General features: G+C 37.9%; 1 protein-coding gene across 19 annotated transcripts in view; it reads right to left on the minus strand.

The window, feature by feature from the left end:
• Window positions 1–19,594, minus strand: part of Il1r1 (interleukin 1 receptor type 1) — a 74,645-nt gene that overhangs the window by 7,884 nt on the left and 47,167 nt on the right. For 12 of the 19 annotated variants that reach the window (XM_048810488.1, XM_048810487.1, XM_015504964.2 and 9 more), the window contains 5 exons: window positions 17,268–17,331; window positions 6,536–6,770; window positions 6,243–6,432; window positions 5,356–5,524; window positions 3,498–3,563 (listed from right to left, as the gene is read on the minus strand). In XM_048810488.1, coding sequence (XP_048666445.1) covers window positions 3,498–3,563; window positions 5,356–5,524; window positions 6,243–6,432; window positions 6,536–6,770; window positions 17,268–17,331 — 724 coding nt within the window. Of the gene's footprint in view, window positions 1–3,497; window positions 3,564–5,355; window positions 5,525–6,242; window positions 6,433–6,535; window positions 6,771–12,848; window positions 12,999–17,267; window positions 17,332–19,594 lie in introns of all 19 variants that reach the window. The other 7 variants (XM_048810495.1, XM_048810496.1, XM_048810497.1 and 4 more) reach the window with 3 other exon arrangements.

The raw sequence follows: 19,594 nt of genomic DNA on the forward strand, positions 1-19,594 counted from the left end.
CCGCCTTTCTTCTTTTTTGTGGTGCTGAGGATCAAACCCAAGACCTCTAACATGTTAAGCAAGTACTCTACCACTGAGCAACATACACCCCCAGCCCATCTGCATTTCTTGAACTCATGGTGAATTAACATTTTTCATAAGCTTAGTATTTCATGGATTCTTTTAAGAACTGTTCCTTATGTATACCAACCATTTTTAAATTATTACTATTTTTACTGGTATATTAAAATTTTATGTAATAGGGAGATTCATTATACTGTATCTGTATATGCACATAATTTGATCCACCTCATTCCCTATGAAGACCCCATCCCCATTATAAATTCCTTCCCTTCCTCTCCCTATGGTCCACTTGTACTACCAACCATTGTTTAATCTCATGTTCATATTACTGATGTGCAGGTTCTCTATATTCATTGAGGATTTTTAACTTTTTATAATACACACAAAATGTTTTAAGTAGTTTTCTAAGTTGGTTACTTCCACATTATTATTGCTTGTGGGAATTCTTTGATGTAGATCTCTTTATTTTTCATTTGGTCAAAATAGTTTAAATTTTTTTTTTTAATCTGGTTTCACTATAGTTTTTCTAAAAGTCCTCTCTAGCCAGGCTTGATAGCACACACCTTTAATCTCAGCAACTGGGGAAGCTAAGACAGGAGGATCACAAATTTAAGGCCAGACTGGGTAACTTAGCAAGACCCCATCTCAAAATAAAAAATAAAAAGGACTGGGGATGTAGCTCAGTGGTAGAGCACTTCTGGGTTTAATCTCCAGTGCCTGAATAAATAAATATTTTTAAATAAGAAGGTGCTTTCTATCAGCAAATCAGGAAAATATCCATGTACATTTTTTTTAGGTGTATAAGATTTTCTTGTTATTGTTTTATTTTTATTCTTTGATCTATCTTGAATACAATTTCCTATAGCTTGAGGGAGAGTTTTCACTTAATGTTTTTATCCAAATACTGGTCATCATTCCAGAACGACCCATGATTGATAACAATTTTCCTCCTCGCTATTTCACAAGGCTGCCTTTATCATAAAATAAATACTCATTTAGTTTGAACTTTCTCAATTAATCTGAATGGGTGCAATCATGCCAAGGTTACCACATTCTTTTAATTAATGAAGTTTTAAAGCAAAGGCTAATATCATTTTTTAGTATTTGCTTCTTACCAATATTATCTTAACACCCTAGTGAATTTTAGAATATATGAAAAATTTTAAGTCCACTCACAGTTTTTATTAGATCTCCATTAAATCTATAATGAATCTCTCCATTAAATCTGAATGAATTTTCATTTACAATTTCTAGTTTCTCATATAGGAAAAACATACTTGTCTATATTACAATTTTGGTTTTCATTTTGCATATATATATATATATATATATATATATATATTTGTTTCCTTCTCTGTAAATTTTTAAGTCCCTCTACATCTCTCTCTCCTTCCCACTTTCCCTCCCCCTGCCGTGGGGCATGCTGACTGGGATCAAATCCAGAGCCTCCTGAGTGCTAGGCAAGCGCTCTACTACTAAGTTACAGCCTCAGGCATCCCTTCTAAAATTTTAATAGATATACAGTCTATCTGTTGGTGTAGATTTTTTCACTCCCAGGAGTCAATTTCCCCCTATGAAGACCCCACCCCCATCATAAATTCTCAGTTTTTCTGAGCTTTATATTTCGGGGGTTTTATTCCTCCCTTATAAACATCACACATTTTGAAAACATTTTAAAATATATTTTTACAGACGTTTGGTATTAAAATGGAATCTCTTTTCCCATTACATTTTCTAGCTGGTTATTGCTAAATAAGTCTAATATTTTAGAATGGTAATTTTATCATGTCTAATAAATAAAATATTAATTATAATTAAAATTTCCCAGTAATTCTCTTGGGATTTGCAGATAGATGATTATATGATCTAAAATTAATAATTTAAAGAATCTTTTTTTTTTCCCTTATCACATTTTTGGCACTTTAGAACTATGTTAAATCATGCTGATTAGGCAGGCATCTTTGTCTTGCTGTTGGCTTCGGTAAAAATGTCTACAGTGCTTTGCTATTAAGAATGTTGGGAGCCACTGGACACAGTGGCACAGGCCTATAATCCCAGCGTCTGGGGAGGCTGAGCAGGAGGCTCTTGAGTTCAAAGCCAGCCTCAGCAAAAGCGAGGCACTAAGCAACTCAATGAGACCCTGTCTCTAAACAAAATATAAAAAAGGGCTGGGGATGGAGTTCAGTGGCCAAGTATCCTGAGTTCAATCCTCGGTGCCAAAAAAAAAAAAAAAAAATGTTGGTAACCACTGATTCACATTGATGATATTTATTAAGTTAAGGAAATATTCCCCAAATCTTATTTTTTAAGTCATTTTATTGGGAATTGGTATGAATCTTACCAATGGCTGTTTTATATCTGTCAGAATAATCCTATGACTGGGTAAAATGTGCCTCTGATACAACATGATATATTAAAATAAGTAACTCCTAAAATGAAGCTACTTTTGGATCTGGGATCAATGCAATCTAGACTTCAGAGCTCTCCATTTTATAGGTCTAGGGCACACTTTCTCAGCATGACTACGGCCAACGGAGCAAAAGGAGTTCTTGGAGAGGGGAGCAAGAAAATCTGAGGTGTATGTTCTGTCACCCTACAAGGGCCATAGCACATCAACAGACAAGCACAGTACTGAAATTCCTAAAAAGAGAAAGGGATGGGGGCAGGGTGGTTAGGCCCTGAAGGAGAATAATTTAAAGGAAACTTAAAGGATGGGAAACACTACACAAATTCTATTCGCCTATATTTAGAGTACTGTCATCTCTGCATCTTTGTTGATATCTAAGAATTTCTTTCTATTACTTTCCACTAAGAATGACAAACTTGGCAAAGCACAGAATTCACAGGTTACAAACTCCTAATTTTTGAACAACTGTTCATGGCCTTCCTGCAGTTACTCTATGAAGAGAACTGATCCTCTGAGACAAGAATCTGTTTTTGTGTCTGGACTACAACAACATAAGTCACTGGTTATTATTAATCCCTTGAAATAAGGCAAATGTGGCTGGGGAACTGTTTTTTAATTTAACTGAATTAAGTAATTGGCTTAATTTAATTTTATATGTACACAGCCACATGTAGCTTTATTCTTGATGTTAAAAAAAAAAAAAAAGGTCCATTAACTTGCAAAAGTATTTTTTCTTGAATAACTATCATCTTTTTGACCTGGAGTCTTACCCTTCTGCCTAAAACTTAGCTCTGGTGATAAATCCTGTGCCAGGTAGATGGATGATGACAGTTCTTGTTCTTAATTTGAACTTCGCCTCTGCCTGGGTTTTCATGAGAAAGGAGAGCTGTGCAAACCAGATGTGGCTAGGTTTTTGCCACAAGAATCAAAAAACAAAGATATAAGGACACCTTAGGATATAACTCGTGCCACTTTTCATCTGAGTTCACAGGAATGATTTTGGCACATCCGACTAGGGCTTACTCACCCAGCTCCACTTCCATGGTCCCGTTTGCTGGACTTTCAATCACAGGACTGTCGGATTTGATTTCCTCTGAAAGAAAAAACATCCACAGGGCTTCTCAGTCTCTTATACATGAGAATTACAAATAATGGCAACACTTGGCAAAACATACTAAATGACACCAGGCCAGATGGTGAATAGACAGTAGGAGACAGGAGGTGACAGGGAGCCCACAGAGGCTGCGGCTACCTGAGCATCCTCACCAAACTGGACCCTGCCAACCTAGACACTCAAGATAATGCTCTCTTAGAGCAAATCAGGAAAGGCGAGGAGAGTGGAAGTAGGCAGTGCCAGGCCTACTTGTATTTAGTAACACTGCTAATGACCAACAGTGGTGTGCTTATGGGTGCATGTGGTTACTGACCGATGCCAAGCACTTTGGTGCAATTTATTAAAACAGGCAGAAAGTTGTCAAGAGCCTCAGAAATTGATCTAAGCCTTCTTTACAGGAAGATCGATTGGCTTTCAGAGTTGATCTGTGGCCAAGAGAAAAATGATCAGAAATGATGAACTCGAATTTCCAGTAATCCACTACAGGACAGAATAATGTCTATTGCTTGTTGGTTGGCTTCCTAATCTATTCTTAAAACAGTTCCTGGCACACAACGCATATTCAAAAAATATGATTTATGAATGAAAAGCATTCAGCCTCATTGGGTTGCGTCTGGAGGAAAAATAAAATATTTACTCATCTGGGTAAAGTATATTATTTCTACAAATGGGATCAGACAAGGAGACAGAAGAGTATTTAAGACGTACTGGATCTATTTTTAAAAATTCCTAGTGCCAGTTCTCCCTGGTTTGGTTGCTGTGTAAGGAGATCAGAGCTACACAAGAATCAGGAAGGCTGTTGAAAACCCAGAAATGTGGTTGTGATACGAAGACCACTGAAAATTAGGATTTCGGTGGTGTTTGTGGGAATTAATTGTGATTCAATAACATTAATCTTTGAAAAATTAATTATCATAGGAAAATGTTGCTGGGTGTTGTGTGATCATATTCTGGGTTGTCTGAGATAGTCTCAACTTACACCTGTTACTCTTACATAATAGATATCCTTTAATTTGCAAAACTTCCAGTTAGATTAACTGTTCTATTCTCCAAGCCAACATTTACAGAAAGCCTGAATGTCCTGCCCATTTTTAGGTAATCTATAGAAGCACATTTTGCTTCATTTTGTTGTCAAATAACTTAATATGAAACACGGTTAATACAGAACTGAAAGCCCAAAGAAAATTAAGAACAATCACAACTAGCTGCACACCCGTGTTGCACTTCACACCGCTTTGCATCATACACGTGAACACAAGCTGCACATCCTCAAATCTAAGCTTCCCAATGACCTTGGGAGGTGGTGTCATGTTACGAAAGAGGAAACAGCCTTAGAGAGGGCAAATGACTGGGCTAACACAGAACGCACAGGAGTAGGTTCTGGGAGTATAACTTATCCCAAGGCTCATTTGTGGCAATTATTCTTGTTCAGAGACACTCAAAGACTCCTCAAGGACAGGCTCTCAGCCAGGGGAGCCCCAGAGCTCTCCAAAGAACATCTTTAGCCATGTCAAACAATAAGGCTCCTAGGTCAGTTGGAAAACTTAGCTCATAACATCTCTGTTTAAGTATCACTGCATCTAAAATGAAAATGAAAAATGTTTCCATTACATATTCAGGAACAAAAAGCTAAACTAAAGCCATGGGACCTTTGTGGAGTCATCAACCTTCTCTTAGATTTAGTTCCTCTACAGACAACGAAAGTAATGTTCAAGTCATGGTGTCTGGGCCTCTCTAGATCTAAACTCCTGGGGTTGGAGTTATGACTCACCTAGAGTAATAAATTCTATTGCCCGGGTAATATAATATTGCTTTCCCGAGTACATGTAGGATGCATGACAAGTGTACTTCCCTCTATGGCCCTCTGACACATTCATCACAATAAGCGTATTTGTGACTCCAACGAAGTATACGTTGTCAAGAATCAGAGGTTTGCAATCCTAGACAAGAGGGAGAAAAGAAGCATTGAAAATTAAATAGTTACTTTGCCCAATATACCTAAAAAAATTTTCTTTTTGCAAAAATCATTAAATTTTTTATGCCGGAGCCTTGTGCTACAAACACAAGTGAAGGGCAAATTAATTAAGCAAGAAAAACGTGTTTGAGGAAAGAATGTGAACACTGTAATTTCTTATCAATGCTGTGCTCTCTTTCTTCACTGATACTATTTTGCTTTTCCTAACCTCTAAAAGATGATTTCCCATTAAGTTCTACCAGATGAGGTAGGTTAAAAGTGCCAAAATATGATAATGAAATGCTAGTCAAGCCACTTTTCTAACAGTTACAGAAACTATCAAGTTATTTAAGGACCACTTAGTTTTAAATAAAACATGGAGTAATATATGTTGTAATAGATAGTAATCTTTTAAACATCTCACTTTATAATCAGTCTTGTCCTTAAACAGGTTTCATTTATCCTGTTACTTTTCTCAACTATATCTTATTAAATAAATACAATGATAAGTAAGATTTTAGTTAAGCTTCAAATTAAATGAATGCAATCTTATGACTCTTTTTAGATTCCCTATTAACCTTCACAACGACAGAAGAATACAATCTAGAAATGGAAAAAACACTTTGCAGATTCATTTTGTGTCCAACACAGAAAACTATTTCATCTACTAGGTAAGTAAAATGCCATATTTAAAATAAAATTACCTTATACCATTTTACTGTGGGAAACTCATTATTTTCATCTTTAAAAAAATCCAAATGAGGACACACAAGTCTTCCATCTCCGGCAATGCGCAATTTCTGTGTGAATATAGCTTCTGTATTGTAACACAAGTTAGGTTCATTTTCCACAAACTTGGCAGTTATTTTAATTTTAAGGCAGAAAGTTGAATTTCTAAAATAAAGTTAAACCGGGAAATTAAAAATTATTTAGAGATTTTTCTGTCCTCAACTATTGTATGTACTTGGAACACGTTTGTAACAGAGGACTCTCTTACCTTACTGAGCAGTAGTAATGTCCTGAATCCTCTACCTTAGCGGGGACAAGCCAGAGTTTATCCTTTTCTTGATGAATCCTGGAGTCTTGCTCCATTGATATAGGTGTCTTGCTGTCATTTTTATACCAAATCACCGAGCCTATGTTTTCATTTGGGTTAAGGGGACAGGCACGAACATCAATTTCATTTGCAGATGAAACTAAAATTACTGGTTCTTCACGTATCTTACATTCATCTTTGAAAGGGAGAAAGGGGAAGCAACTTCCATTAGAAATTTTTCCAATGTTTCTTACTGTGATAGACACACATAAACACAACAATCATCGAATACATTGATTCATACTACATATAAAAGTTTCCCAGTCTTATGCTTAAGAACATCATCTTGGGAGCCTGGAAGATTTACATTCAGTTCTGTGTCTCTTATTACCTGTGTACTGTCCCCTTGGGCACGTTACCTAATCTCTCTTACTCCTTCTTTGTTCATATAAGAAACAGGAATAATGTAGGAGAGGAGACAGCCACTTCAGAATAACATGAAACAATGAGGATGGATTCACCTTCCCAATTGAACAACTAAAAAAATGAACAAAATTTATAAAACACACTGTTCAAGGCCCCAAGAAGGAAGGAATACAGCACAGAGATCTCAGGAAAATTGAAATAAAGGAAGGGAGCAATTATCCAAAGTTAACTGCCCAAATTACTGCCTGGCTATGACACTGCAAAGAGAAAACACAGGCAAAGTCCAGTGTCTCTCTGAGTGGAAGAGATGGGGTTGGGAATCTGTGTAACTTAAGAGTTTGCAGCTCAAAGTGCCCACATGGTTGTGGTGGCACACACAGAGAGTGTTTGCAGAACCCCAGATAGTCCCCTGGAGTTTTTAGCTAAGTATAAATCAGTATAAATTTTTTTTTTTTTTAAAAAGCCAGATCTAGAGTCAAAATGCCCAAAGGATAAGAAGGAGCACAATTACAGCCCTAAGGGGAAACCTCATTAATCATGGGGCAGCAAGTAGAATGCCCAGAAGGTTCTGACTCACTAGTTGGAGAAAGTTAGGATTCAAATATATACTTTTCTGATTTTCATGAAGCTTAAAAGCAAAACCTGAAAGTATAAAACCACTTCCAAATAACAGTCCTGCGGCAGAACAAAGATCATGAACATATTTATAAACAGAAAAACAGACAACATGGTAAAATCTACAATGTCTGGAAAGGTTGTGGAGAAAAAAGAACACTTTTACATCATTGGTGGGACTATAGATTAGTGCAGCTGCTATGGAAATCAGTATGGAGTCTCCTCAAAAGACAAGGCATGGAACCACCATATTACCCAGGTATACCCCTCCTTGGTATTTATCTTAAAGAATTAAAGTCATTTTGCATAGTGATTCATGCATACCCATGTTCATAGCAGCACAATTCACAACTGACAAACTATGGAATCAGCCTAGGTATCCATTGATGGATGAATGCATAAAGAAAAATGTGGTATATAGACAGAGTGAAATTTTACTTAGCCATAAAGAAAATAAAATTATGTCATTTGCAGGAAAACAGATAGTACTAAAGATAATCATGTTGCGTGAAATAAGTCAAATTCAGAAGGATAACAGTCTTATGCTTTCTCTCATGCAGAAACTAGAAAGGAATAAAGGAAAACAAAGGTGGGGGATGGATCTCATGAAAATCAAAGGGAGATCAGTTGAGGAAAAGGACCAAGAGGGGAAAAATGCTAGGGAGTGATACTGCCCAAATTATATTGTTATATTATGTGCATATAGGAATATGTAACAACAAATCCCAACAATGTGTTTTAAAAAACTGTTAGGCATGCAATGAAGCGATAACATGCAATCACGAGGAAGGGAAAAAAAAATCAACCAACCAAAACTGACCCAGAAATAACAGAGATGATAGACTTAATATTGACAGGAACTGAAATAGGTGTTTCTCCTGAACTCCATGTGTCCGAGATGGTAGAGGAAAGACAAACCATGCTGAGTAAAGGCGCAGAAGAGGTTAAAAACACTTTTACAGATGGAAAATTATAATATTGAGCTAAAAAAATACACTGGCTGGGTGTATAGTAGCTTTGACATTGTAGAAAAAAAGATTAATAAGTAATGCTATGTCTTGTAATACTGGAAGACACAGCATTACAAACTATCCAAAGTTAATCACAGAAGGAAAAATAATAGAACAAAACAGATGTGGCATTAGTTAGCTTAGGACAACATCAAAATGTGTAATACGAATTGCTGAAGAAAAGAAAAAGGCGAAACAAAAATATTTGAAGATGAATTTTTTTCAAGATATTAATGAAAATAATGAACTCATAGCCCCCCAAATCATAATAAATCTCAAGCAAAGCAAACATGAAGAAAACTACAGCAAACACCTAACAACCACATTGCTAAAAACTAGCAACCAAGAGAAAATCTTTCAAGTATCCAGAAAAAGGGGATGCAGTTATTACAGGTGAACAAAGAAATACACTGCAGCCTTCTTTCCAGAAACAATACAAGTCAGAGATAGAAGAACAATATCCTTCCAGCGATGAAAGACAAGTAGACTTCTGAACCCGTTGAAAATGTCTTTCAAAATTAAGGAAAAATATTTTTTTTTCTGATTTTTTAAAGCTGTAAGAAGTAATTACCAGTAGACCTATACTATAAGATATACCTTCAGAAAGAAAAGAAATATTATCATAAAAACCAATCTTCACAAAGGAATAAATAGCATCAGAAATGTTAACTATGTTATAAAATAATTAACTTCATTATAAAACAATTTCCCTATTATTCTAATCTCTTTAAAGAGAACTGAATTCTTAAAAAAAATGTCCTAGGAGGTCTACACCATACAGAGGAATAAGATATATGGAAATAAGAGGGCAAAATACAAATAAGGATGTATAGCATTAAGGATCTTATATTTCACAAATTGTACAGAATCACTTGAAAGTTAACAGTGATAATTTAAAAGATGGATACCTAAGGCTTAGAGCAGTTATTTAAAAACCATATAACAAAGAGTTGTGATTAATTAGCCAACACAGATGAAAAATGAGCCATACACATTCTCAAGTAAGGTAAAAGGCAGCAGAAAGAGGAATAACACAATTGATGGGAGAAGTGAGAAAATAGGAAAATCCTAAAATTAAACCCAAGTATACTAATAATCACAGTAGTCTGAAGACTCCAGTTGAAAGGTAGAGATGGCCAAGCTGAAAAAAGAAATAGAAAACTATATGGTGCACAACACACACACATATACTCATACACCATTTTACTACGAGGACAAAAGTAGGTTAAAAATAAAAAATATATGCCACATTGACACTAATCAATAGCAAGCTTGATTTAATTAGCTTGGTTTACCCGTTTCACAATGTATACATATTCCAAGACACTACATTGGACACCATAAACTCATATGACTTTTGTCAACTATACTGCAGTAAAAAATAAAAACAATAAATAAATAGCTTGAATGGCATGATCAAAGTAGACTTTTATTGTATAGAACATTAGCAGGGAGAAAAGATAATTTCCCATTAATAAATATTTATGCATCTATTAACAGTGCTTCAAAATATATGAAACAAAAACAAATGCCCGATGTGGTGGTGCATGCCTGTAATCCCAATGGCTCAGGAGGCTGAGGCAGTAGGACCACGAGTTCAAAGCCAACCTCAGCAAAAGCAGGCACTAAGCAACTCAGTGAGACCCTGACTCTAAATAAAATACAACATAGGGCTGGGGATAGCGGTCTGAGTTCAACCCCTGGAACTCCCCACCCCTCCCCCAAAAAGGCAAATAGAACTGTAAGAACTAGAGAAACCAACAATTTTAATTAGAGATCTCAATATCCACTCAGAAGATTGACATAACAAATAGAACAACTGAATAATTGACAATGATATGGAAGATTTGAAAAACACTATCAGTCAATTTGACATAATTGATATTTATAGAAAATTCTACCCAACAACAACAAAATATTCATTCTAAATACCCATAAAATACCCACTAACATATATTATATTCTTCTTCATAATCCAGGACTCAATATATTTGAAAGAATTCAAATTAAACAAAGCATATTCTCTTGTGATAATGAAATTAATTTAAAAGTCAATAACAGAGATATCTAGGAAATCCTCATGGATTTGAAAACCAACACTCTTCCAAATAACCCATAAGTAAAAAAAAAAAAAAAAAATTAAAAGGAAGATTAGAAAGTATTTATGCCTGAATGATGTATGCAAAACCCAGTAGGCCAGTACTGTGGCATTCAATGAAAGCAGTGTTTAGAGAGAAATTGAGAGCAATAAATTCAACATATTAAAAAAAACTCAAATTGATGACTTCAGATTCTATTTAAAAAACTAGAAAAGGAACAAACTGAAGTAAACTGTGAGCAGTCTCCATGTCTGAGTCTTAATTCAGCAGGTGACTGATTAAAGACACAGAGAGGATAATGCCATTGAAAGAAGATGTTATTGCTGACATTCCAAGACATGGGGCATCCATATCACAGGAGGCTGGAGGAAGAATAACCAGGTTTAGTTAAGGGGCAGAGCAGGAGGGTGGGAAGAGCCTAGGCCAAATCCATTGTTTAAGTTCCTACAGGAAAGTCAAGGTAGGGCAACCAGTTTAGGGTTGGTCAATTTCCACAGTAGGGGCTTTCCCTAGCTGCCAGGTACCTGGTCCTGGGTTGATTTATGGCAGTGGCAATATTGGCTTGGTGTGTGAGAGTTGGATAATGAGTTGGATGGGGGCCCAGCCCTGGATCCGGCAGTCTTCCCATGCAAAGCAGCTCCGGCCAAGCTGTCCACAACCCTGTGTTAGTCACCTTTCCATCACTGTGACCAAAATACCTGACAAGAACAACTCAGAGCCCAAAAAATTATTTGGGGCTCACAGTTTCAGAGGCTCCATCCATGCCTGGCAGATTCCATCACCCTGCCTAGGGTGAGGTAGAACTTCATGGCAGAGCAGGATGGTGGAGGAAAGCTCAGCTCATGGTAGCCAGGAAGAAAGAAGAAAGAGCAAAGAGCCAAGGACAAAATATAATCCCCAAGGTCACACCCCCAGTGAATTATTTCTTCTAATCATTCTCTACTCACTTACAGTCACCACCCAGTAATCCCTTAAAACTATTAATTTTTCAAATTCATCCAACCACTGATTAGATTATAGCTCTCATAATCTAATTGTTTCACCTACGAACATTTCTGCATTGCCTAATATGAGCCTTTTGGGAGACACCTCATATCTAAACCAGAACAAACCCCTAGGAATTACCTGTCCCTGGGATATATATAGGTATATATAGAAGAAAGGAAGTTTAGTAGGGTAAAGCAGAAAGAATAGGGGGAGGGAGGAGGGAAGGAAAAGGGGGAAAGGAAAGGAGATTGAAATAAAATTCCTTGCATGTATGATTTTGTCAAAATGAACTCAAACACTATGTACAATTATAATATTATAATATTCAAAAGGAAAAAATGAAAAAAAAGACATCAGTTCTCTGGAAATTTATTTATATTCAATCCTAATCAGGATCGGATCAGAGTTTTTCATACAAATTGATAAATACATTCTAAAATTCATACGGAATAGCCAAAGCAACTTTGATTTAAAAAAGAAAGAAGTTGGAGTTACATTGCCTTAAAATCAAGTTATACTTAATATAATAAACATATAGCAATAAAGATCTCTATTTTGTTCCAGCAATCTATTCATCTTTATTAGCATAATAAATATTATTAGCATAAAGATGAATATATTGCTGGAACAAAATAGAGATCCTGGAAGTAATTCACACAAATATACTTAATCAATTTTTGACAAAAGTGCAAAATTAACGCAGTGGAAAAAGAAAAGTCTTTTTAACAAATTGTACATCTTTATGCAAAGAAAAATATTTAAAAGAACTTCAGAGGCAGAGCTCCAAAATGCAGAGTAAGAGTCTCCATAAATCATTCCTCCATAAAAACAACAAAAGGATTGACTTTTTTTTTTAATGAAAAGCTTGCAACTATCAGAACATTTATTTAAGAAAAGAAAATCTGCTGAACCAAGGTAGAACGGTAAGGCTTCTGGCTTTGTAAACTACACCACTCCCAATCCCCTCTATTGGGCCATGAAAACCAGAATCTTTGCAAACAGCAGCTATGAAAAGAGTAGACTTTCAAGAACAGATCAGGTTTGTAGGTCCTCAGAAAGTCCTAACGAACACTGTCACTCTTCGACTTGACTGGCAGTTCCTGGAAGTCACATTCATAGAGTAGTGCTGTTACTGACCTGACTCAGAACTCCACAGGAAATGCCCTACACCCAGGGTGTCTGTTGAACAAACTCAGGGCCAATTGTTCAATATGATGGCAGCTTAAGGCCAGTTAGGACAAAGAAGATCCATAGTCCACAGGGGCTTTGGAAAGCTCTGACACATTCCTAGGGAATCAAGAAGAGTGCTCACGTAGGTAGGGCTGTTCACATGCCCAGGAAAGGTACCAGTCTCTTACATCCAGATAACTCAGAGATCAGACATAAGCAGGAATTGAAGGCTAAGACAGAGTGGTAAGGCATACCCAAATCTTAGAACCCCTTGGCAAAGGGTATAAAACTTACCAGGTCAAGGAATTTAAAGAAAGGCCAATCATTAGCTGACCCTTAAATTAAAGAAGTAATAACTACAGTGGTCACTTACTGCAGGAAGTACGGATTTTGCAAGGTTAACCCACAAGGATGAACTGAAAGATATTTACACCTAGGTATATCATAGTCCAATTGTAGAAACACAAAAATAGAAAGTCTTGAAGGTGACAAGAGAGAAATGCCTCATTACATACAAGGGATTTTCAATAAGATTAACAATGGGCTCTTAGAACCACAGAAGCCAGGAGGCTGCTGGATGACATATTAAAACATTTCATCCAGTTAAAAATAATATGACTATCAATCAAAAATTCTATATCTGGAGAAACCATCCTTCAAAAATGATGGTGAAATGAAAACATTTACAGATAAATTAAAACTAAGAAAATCCATCATAAGCATACCTACCCTGAAAAAATAAAGTGCATAAGACTTCAAGCTGAAAATAAAAGAACCCAGATGATAAATAGAATCCACATAAAAAAAGAAAAAATACCAGTAACTACAAAGGTAAATATAAAACTACATAGATAGATAGAATTTTTAAAAATACATAGGTAGTTTGGGCATGTAATTTCTCTTTTTTCCCATATAATTTTTAACTGCATGAAACAATAATTACAAATCAATAAAAGGGAATCATAGGCTTAAATGTAAAACTTAAAACTATTAAACATCTAGAAGAAAATTTTATGCCCTAGGATTAGGCAAAGATCTTTTTATATGCAATACCAAAAGCACAATTTATAAAAGGCAAATTAGACTTCATCAAAATTAAGGAAAGGCAAATTAGACTTCATCAAAATTGAGAATTCTATTCTTTGAAAGATACCATAAGCAAATGAAAAGACAGACAGGAAGAAAATATTTACAAATCACATAGATGATAAAGGCCCTGTATTCTGAATATTTAAAGATTTCTCAAAACCCAATATGAGAAAACAAGTAATTAGAAAAAATGGGGCTAGGGATATAGCTCAGTTAGTAGAGGGCTTGCCTCACATGCACAAGGCCCTGGTTCAATCCCCAGTACCACCAAAAAAAAAAAAAAAATGGATAGGTGATTTGGAAATTTCACCAAAAAAGATAAATGTATGACAAATACTCACACGAAATGAAACTCAATGTCATTAGCAAAATTCAAGTTAAAACCAGGATCAGATATCACCTATCAGATTAGAATGAAGAAAGATTGATGATAGCAAGCGGTGGTGAAGATGTGGGGGAACTGGGACTTCCGTGCATTGCTGATGAGGATGTAAATGGTACAAGTTTAGGAGACTCTGAAAATTTCTTTAAAAGTTAAATGTGCATCTCCTAAATGATCTAGCCATTCTACTCCTATTTACCCCCAAATTATGAGAGCATATGTCTCATTCAAAAACCTGTACATCAATGTTTATAAATCCTTTATTTTTAATTCTCAAAAACCAGAAATAGGGCCAGGGTTTTAGCTCAGTGATAAAGCATTTGCTTAGGACACCAAAGTCTTCTTTTTAATCACCAGCACAGCGAGAGAAAAAAAACTAGAAATAGCCAAAATATCCATCAACATGTCAGCAGATAAACAAATTATATTTACATAATAGAATACTACTATGTAGGAAAGTAATCAACTATTAATATGTTCAACAACAGGAAAGAAATCAGATTCTCTCCCTCTCAAAGGAGCATATACCATATAATACCGTTTATTCAAAATTATAGAGAACACGAACTAATCGCTAGCCACAGGAAGCAGATCAGCAGCTGCTTAGGGATGAGGAAGGAGATGGGGAAGGATTGATGGAAAGGAGGGATTCTGCAGGACGGAAACTAGAAAGTGATGGCAGTATTTATTATCTCGATTGTGATCATGGCTTCAGAACTGTCTATGCGTGTCAACATTCAAATCATGCACTCCAGCTATGTAAGGTTTGTTGAATATTGATTATACTCCAGCCAATATCTTAAATATTTTTTAAAAATTTTTAAAAAATATATTTAAACATTTTAATCTTTTTAAAATCTGCCTGGAATAAAAGTGGCTAGGAACTTAGCATGGCCCCAGCACAGAGTGAGGACTCCTAGCTAGGAGGAGCAGCTGTAGCAGCAACCACTGTGTCTCCTCAGTTAGACCCACGTTTCCATTGTGTGAGATTTGTCCCACTCCACCAGCCCTGTTCCAACCAAAGCCACCCGTGACTTTCAAGTTGCTGAACCAAATACACGACTCTCAGACACAGTCCCACTTGGCAAATCTTCAATTGCCACGTAGACCCTCTGGTTCTGTCATCCTGGAGTATTTTCTTGACTTGACTTTCAGGATACTTATCTGTTTCTCCTTCCAGATTTCAGGGCCTTCCTCTTCCTCCTCCCCCTCCTCCCACTCCTCTTCCTCCTCTTCTTCCTCTTTTCTTTCTTCTCTTTCGCCTCTCCGTCTCCTCCTTCTTTTCTTCTCCTCTTTCTGAATTCAAGGTGCTGGGGATCCAACCCAAGGCCTCACTCACGCTAGGCAAGCACTTTACCACTGAGCCACCGCCCCAGCCCTCAGCTCACCAGTCCTTGCATGGCCTTCGAGTCCAGTCCTTGAAGTCGTCATCTTTCCTAAACACACTCGATGACCATGTTCAGCTCATGGTTCTCAGGTCACCTGCTGCCGAGGCCTCCAATTTTATACCCCAACCCAGACCTCTCTCTCAAGCTCTGCAGGGCTTTGTCAATGTCACCATTTAGACATCCAAGGGACAGCTAAACTTCCCATGCCCAGAGTAACCGTCCAATCCCTTTCCCACCGCATCAGTGACAGTTCCACCTTGGTTAAGTCAGGCCAAAACCCTTGGAGTTGTCCCTGATTCTTCCCCTCACACCTCACAATTGATCCATCTGAAAACCCCTGTTGGGTCTAGATTCAAAGTCTATTTGAAATGTGGCTCCTCCTCACTCCTTGCCACTTACACATAAGCCTCATCATTTCCTGCCTAGAGTCCATCACCAACTAACTTGCCTGTATTATCACAATGGCTTCTCAATTGGCATCTCTATTTCTGCCTTTGCCTCCTTAGGATTTGTTCTCAAAATAGGAGCCAAAAAGAGCCCATTAAAAATATAAGTCAGATCCCCTCTCCAGTTTCAAACAAAAAAACCCTGCAGTCTTTTCATCTCAGTCAGACTACAAGTCAAGATCCTTAGATCTTGCAAGGTTCTACACAAACCAACCTCTACCATCCCCCCTTTAACCAAATAACAACACCTCTTATGACTTCCCTTCTGCCACTATGCTCCAGCCATACTGGTATTTTAGCTTCTAGAACATGCCAGGCACTCAGCCTCGGGGCCTTTGCACATGCAGTTCAGGATACTTCCACCCCTTATTCACATAGCTTTCTCCTTCCCCCTCCTTCAGGTTCAAATCAAAAGTCAATTTCTCAGTGAGGCCTTTTCAGACCACATTATCAAAAAATTCAACCGTCTGCCCACTCCAATCCCCAAACTGTACACCCTGCTTTCCTATTTTGTTCCTTCCTACCCTTGTCACCATATGACACACTGTATATTTATGTATCTAATGTATTCTCTCCCCTACAGGAATGCAAACTCCCTGCAGGCAGATGCTTCTGTCTAGAACATTCACTGCTGTGTCCCAGCACCTAGTACCTGGCATATGGAAGGGGCCCAAGAAACTCACATAAGGGATGGAGAAGGGAAAAGATAAAATGAAAGAATAAAAAAAAATAATATCTTCTGAAGGATTGTGGTAGAAAGCTCTTAAAGACTGCATAATTCCTCCTCCAAAGACAACCAAGATTTCCTTATCTCACTCCAAGCAGCGAGACCCAGATTTGAGCTCTTGCCCCTTGACCCTGGGTTATTAACCTCCCTAGGCCTCAGTTTCCCAATTGTGAGTGACAGAAAAAGTGGTGAAGTATCTGAAGGAAATTTCCAGCTACACAGATCCCTGACCAGGACAGTCCTGGGAGACAACAGAAACCGGTGAGGAAAAACATGACTATTAGAGAAGGTTCTTGGCGTCTTCTAAATCAGTTTTTCTTAGTAGACAAGAACACAAGGACGTGTTTAACTTACCAGCTTCTAAAGAAATCAGTAGAACTGTGAGACAAACAGTTCTGAGTATCACTTTCATATTCTCCTGGAAAAATGGAAGAATGGAAAAAAAAAAGACAAAAAACATTACTATTCCAGCAAGTCTCTAAATGCACTGATGCCCCACCTGTCCCTGGCCCCAATCCCACCAATGGATATGTTCCTACGTCACTGATGCTACCATGTTGGGCTTCTCTGGGAGCAAACTTGACACTTTAATATTTAAAATATTTCCATCATCTGCCCCAGTAGACATTTCTAGTCTTATATCCCCCTTGTCTTCACCCCCAGATCTAATCTATATCAAAGTGGACTACAATCAGCTCTCCATATCCACAGGCTCCACATCTGCAGATCTAAAATACTTAGGGGAAAAAAGTGCATCTGTACTGAACACTTACAGACTTTTTCCCTTGTTATTAGTCCCTTAACAATACAGTAGAGTAACTATTTACGTGGCATTTACATTGCATTAAGTGTTATAAGTAATCTAGAGATTTTTTTGAACATATGGGAGGATGTGCATAGGTCATATGGAAATATCACACCATTTTATTAAAAAGATGTGAATATGTAAGTATTTTGATGGCGGGGAGTGTTCTGGAACCAAGACCTCTTCCAGGTTGCTTCCACTTGTAAAGGTCCATTCCCCACCTGGAATATATCCCTCCACCAGGACCCACTTGCAAAAGTCTTTCCATGATTCTACATGAGTACAAAGGTCATGCCTTGCTGTCATAATGCAAGAGATCAAATTGTTTCTTCAATGTAACATAATGCAGAACAGCACTGAAAAGACTAATAATATATTAAGATTAGGTTGGTTCTTGTGGTCGGATTTCTTCTTCTCTGGGACTTTTTATACTTTCCAAAAAATGTATAAATGAGCTTATACAAATGTTTTCACAAAAATAATAATAAGAAAAAATCCACAGCCCCTCCACACCAACACAGCATGAGCTACAACAGATTCTGGTCAGCAGTTGGGCTACACAATAAACTGAGATTCTGGTCATTTATTATTAATGGCAAAAGACTTTGTCCACTTCCACGGAGGGACATGTAAGGCGAGATTAAGTGCTTGCCTAAAATAGCAAGTCAGGAAGGAGAACGCACTCATTGCAGAACAGTCACTAAAATAATATCAAGGGAATTTGAAAGAGAAAACCAAACATTTCCCACTTGCCTACCCTTTTAACCCTCCCAAGCCCAAAATAATGCCTCTTTTTCTCTCTGAATGTTCCTATTTAACACTCCTGAACAGGGACCTTATGGTGACATGCAGTAAGTTCCAGGCTTGTATCTCCAGCTAGCTTTTGCACAAATCCTCTCAGGGCCCATGAGTACCTCAAACTCAATAGGCTCCCCAAATGAAACTCATTCTTGTCCCAGCAAAAGTTCCGTCCCCAGTGCTCCCCTAACAGGCACACCATAGCTCCAAACCTACGTGGGTGTGCACCCAAATGAGACCAAGGATCAGTGAACCTGAGGCTGCCACCACTCCACCCACCCTCTCCCCAAGCCTAACCATTCTGTCTCTGCAGATCACCAAGCCCACCCAGGTCACTCATGACCATTGCTGGTGGCACAGTAGCTCAAGCAATCTCCAGTCCTCGTCTGGAGTCATTAGGGCAACAGGCTTCAAATCTATCTCTCTGCCTAGGGACTGACATCTGCCAATCAATCCAGAAAGCCCACCAACTATCGGTCACCAAATGATCTGTTCAAAACACCTTCACTGGCTCTCGGGTGTGCGCAGAAGGCCACGCCCCCTAGCAAAGCACAGGGGTGCTTCATGCCAGGCTCTGACTTAGGTCTCCACACACCCCATACCCCCTGGAAACATTGAGGACTTCAGTTGTGGCCTCGCCAAGTGCGCCAGCCTCTTAGCCTTTGCCACCACTGTTCCCTCTGTCCCTGTCTTGGCCCCTTCCCACTCCATCAGCCTCCCACACCCCAGAAGGCTACTGAGTTTGAGCTTCTCATGGCTCCTTCAGTGGACCTGAGCCTGGCTTCCTCCTCTGGGTCACCCCAGCAACTCTTGCATCTGTCATGGCTCTCAGCACTTTCCTGCAGTTATCCTGGCAAGGGAAAACCCATGTGGGCAGGAGCCAAGGCCTGCTCATCTCTGCCCGCTCAGCATCTAGCACTGTGCTTGAAACCCCGTCACCCCTAATAATGTCTCACGGAATGAACAACAAAAACAAACAAACAAAAAAAAACCCATACAAAATAAATAGTTATCCCCTCCATTAGATTCAGAGGAGACCATGTAGTTCTATGCTTTGAAAAAAAAAAAAAAAAAAGTC

This window comes from Marmota marmota, unplaced genomic scaffold (genome assembly GCF_001458135.2).
Source record: "Marmota marmota marmota unplaced genomic scaffold, marMar, whole genome shotgun sequence".
NCBI classification, from domain to species: Eukaryota; Metazoa; Chordata; class Mammalia; order Rodentia; family Sciuridae; genus Marmota; species Marmota marmota.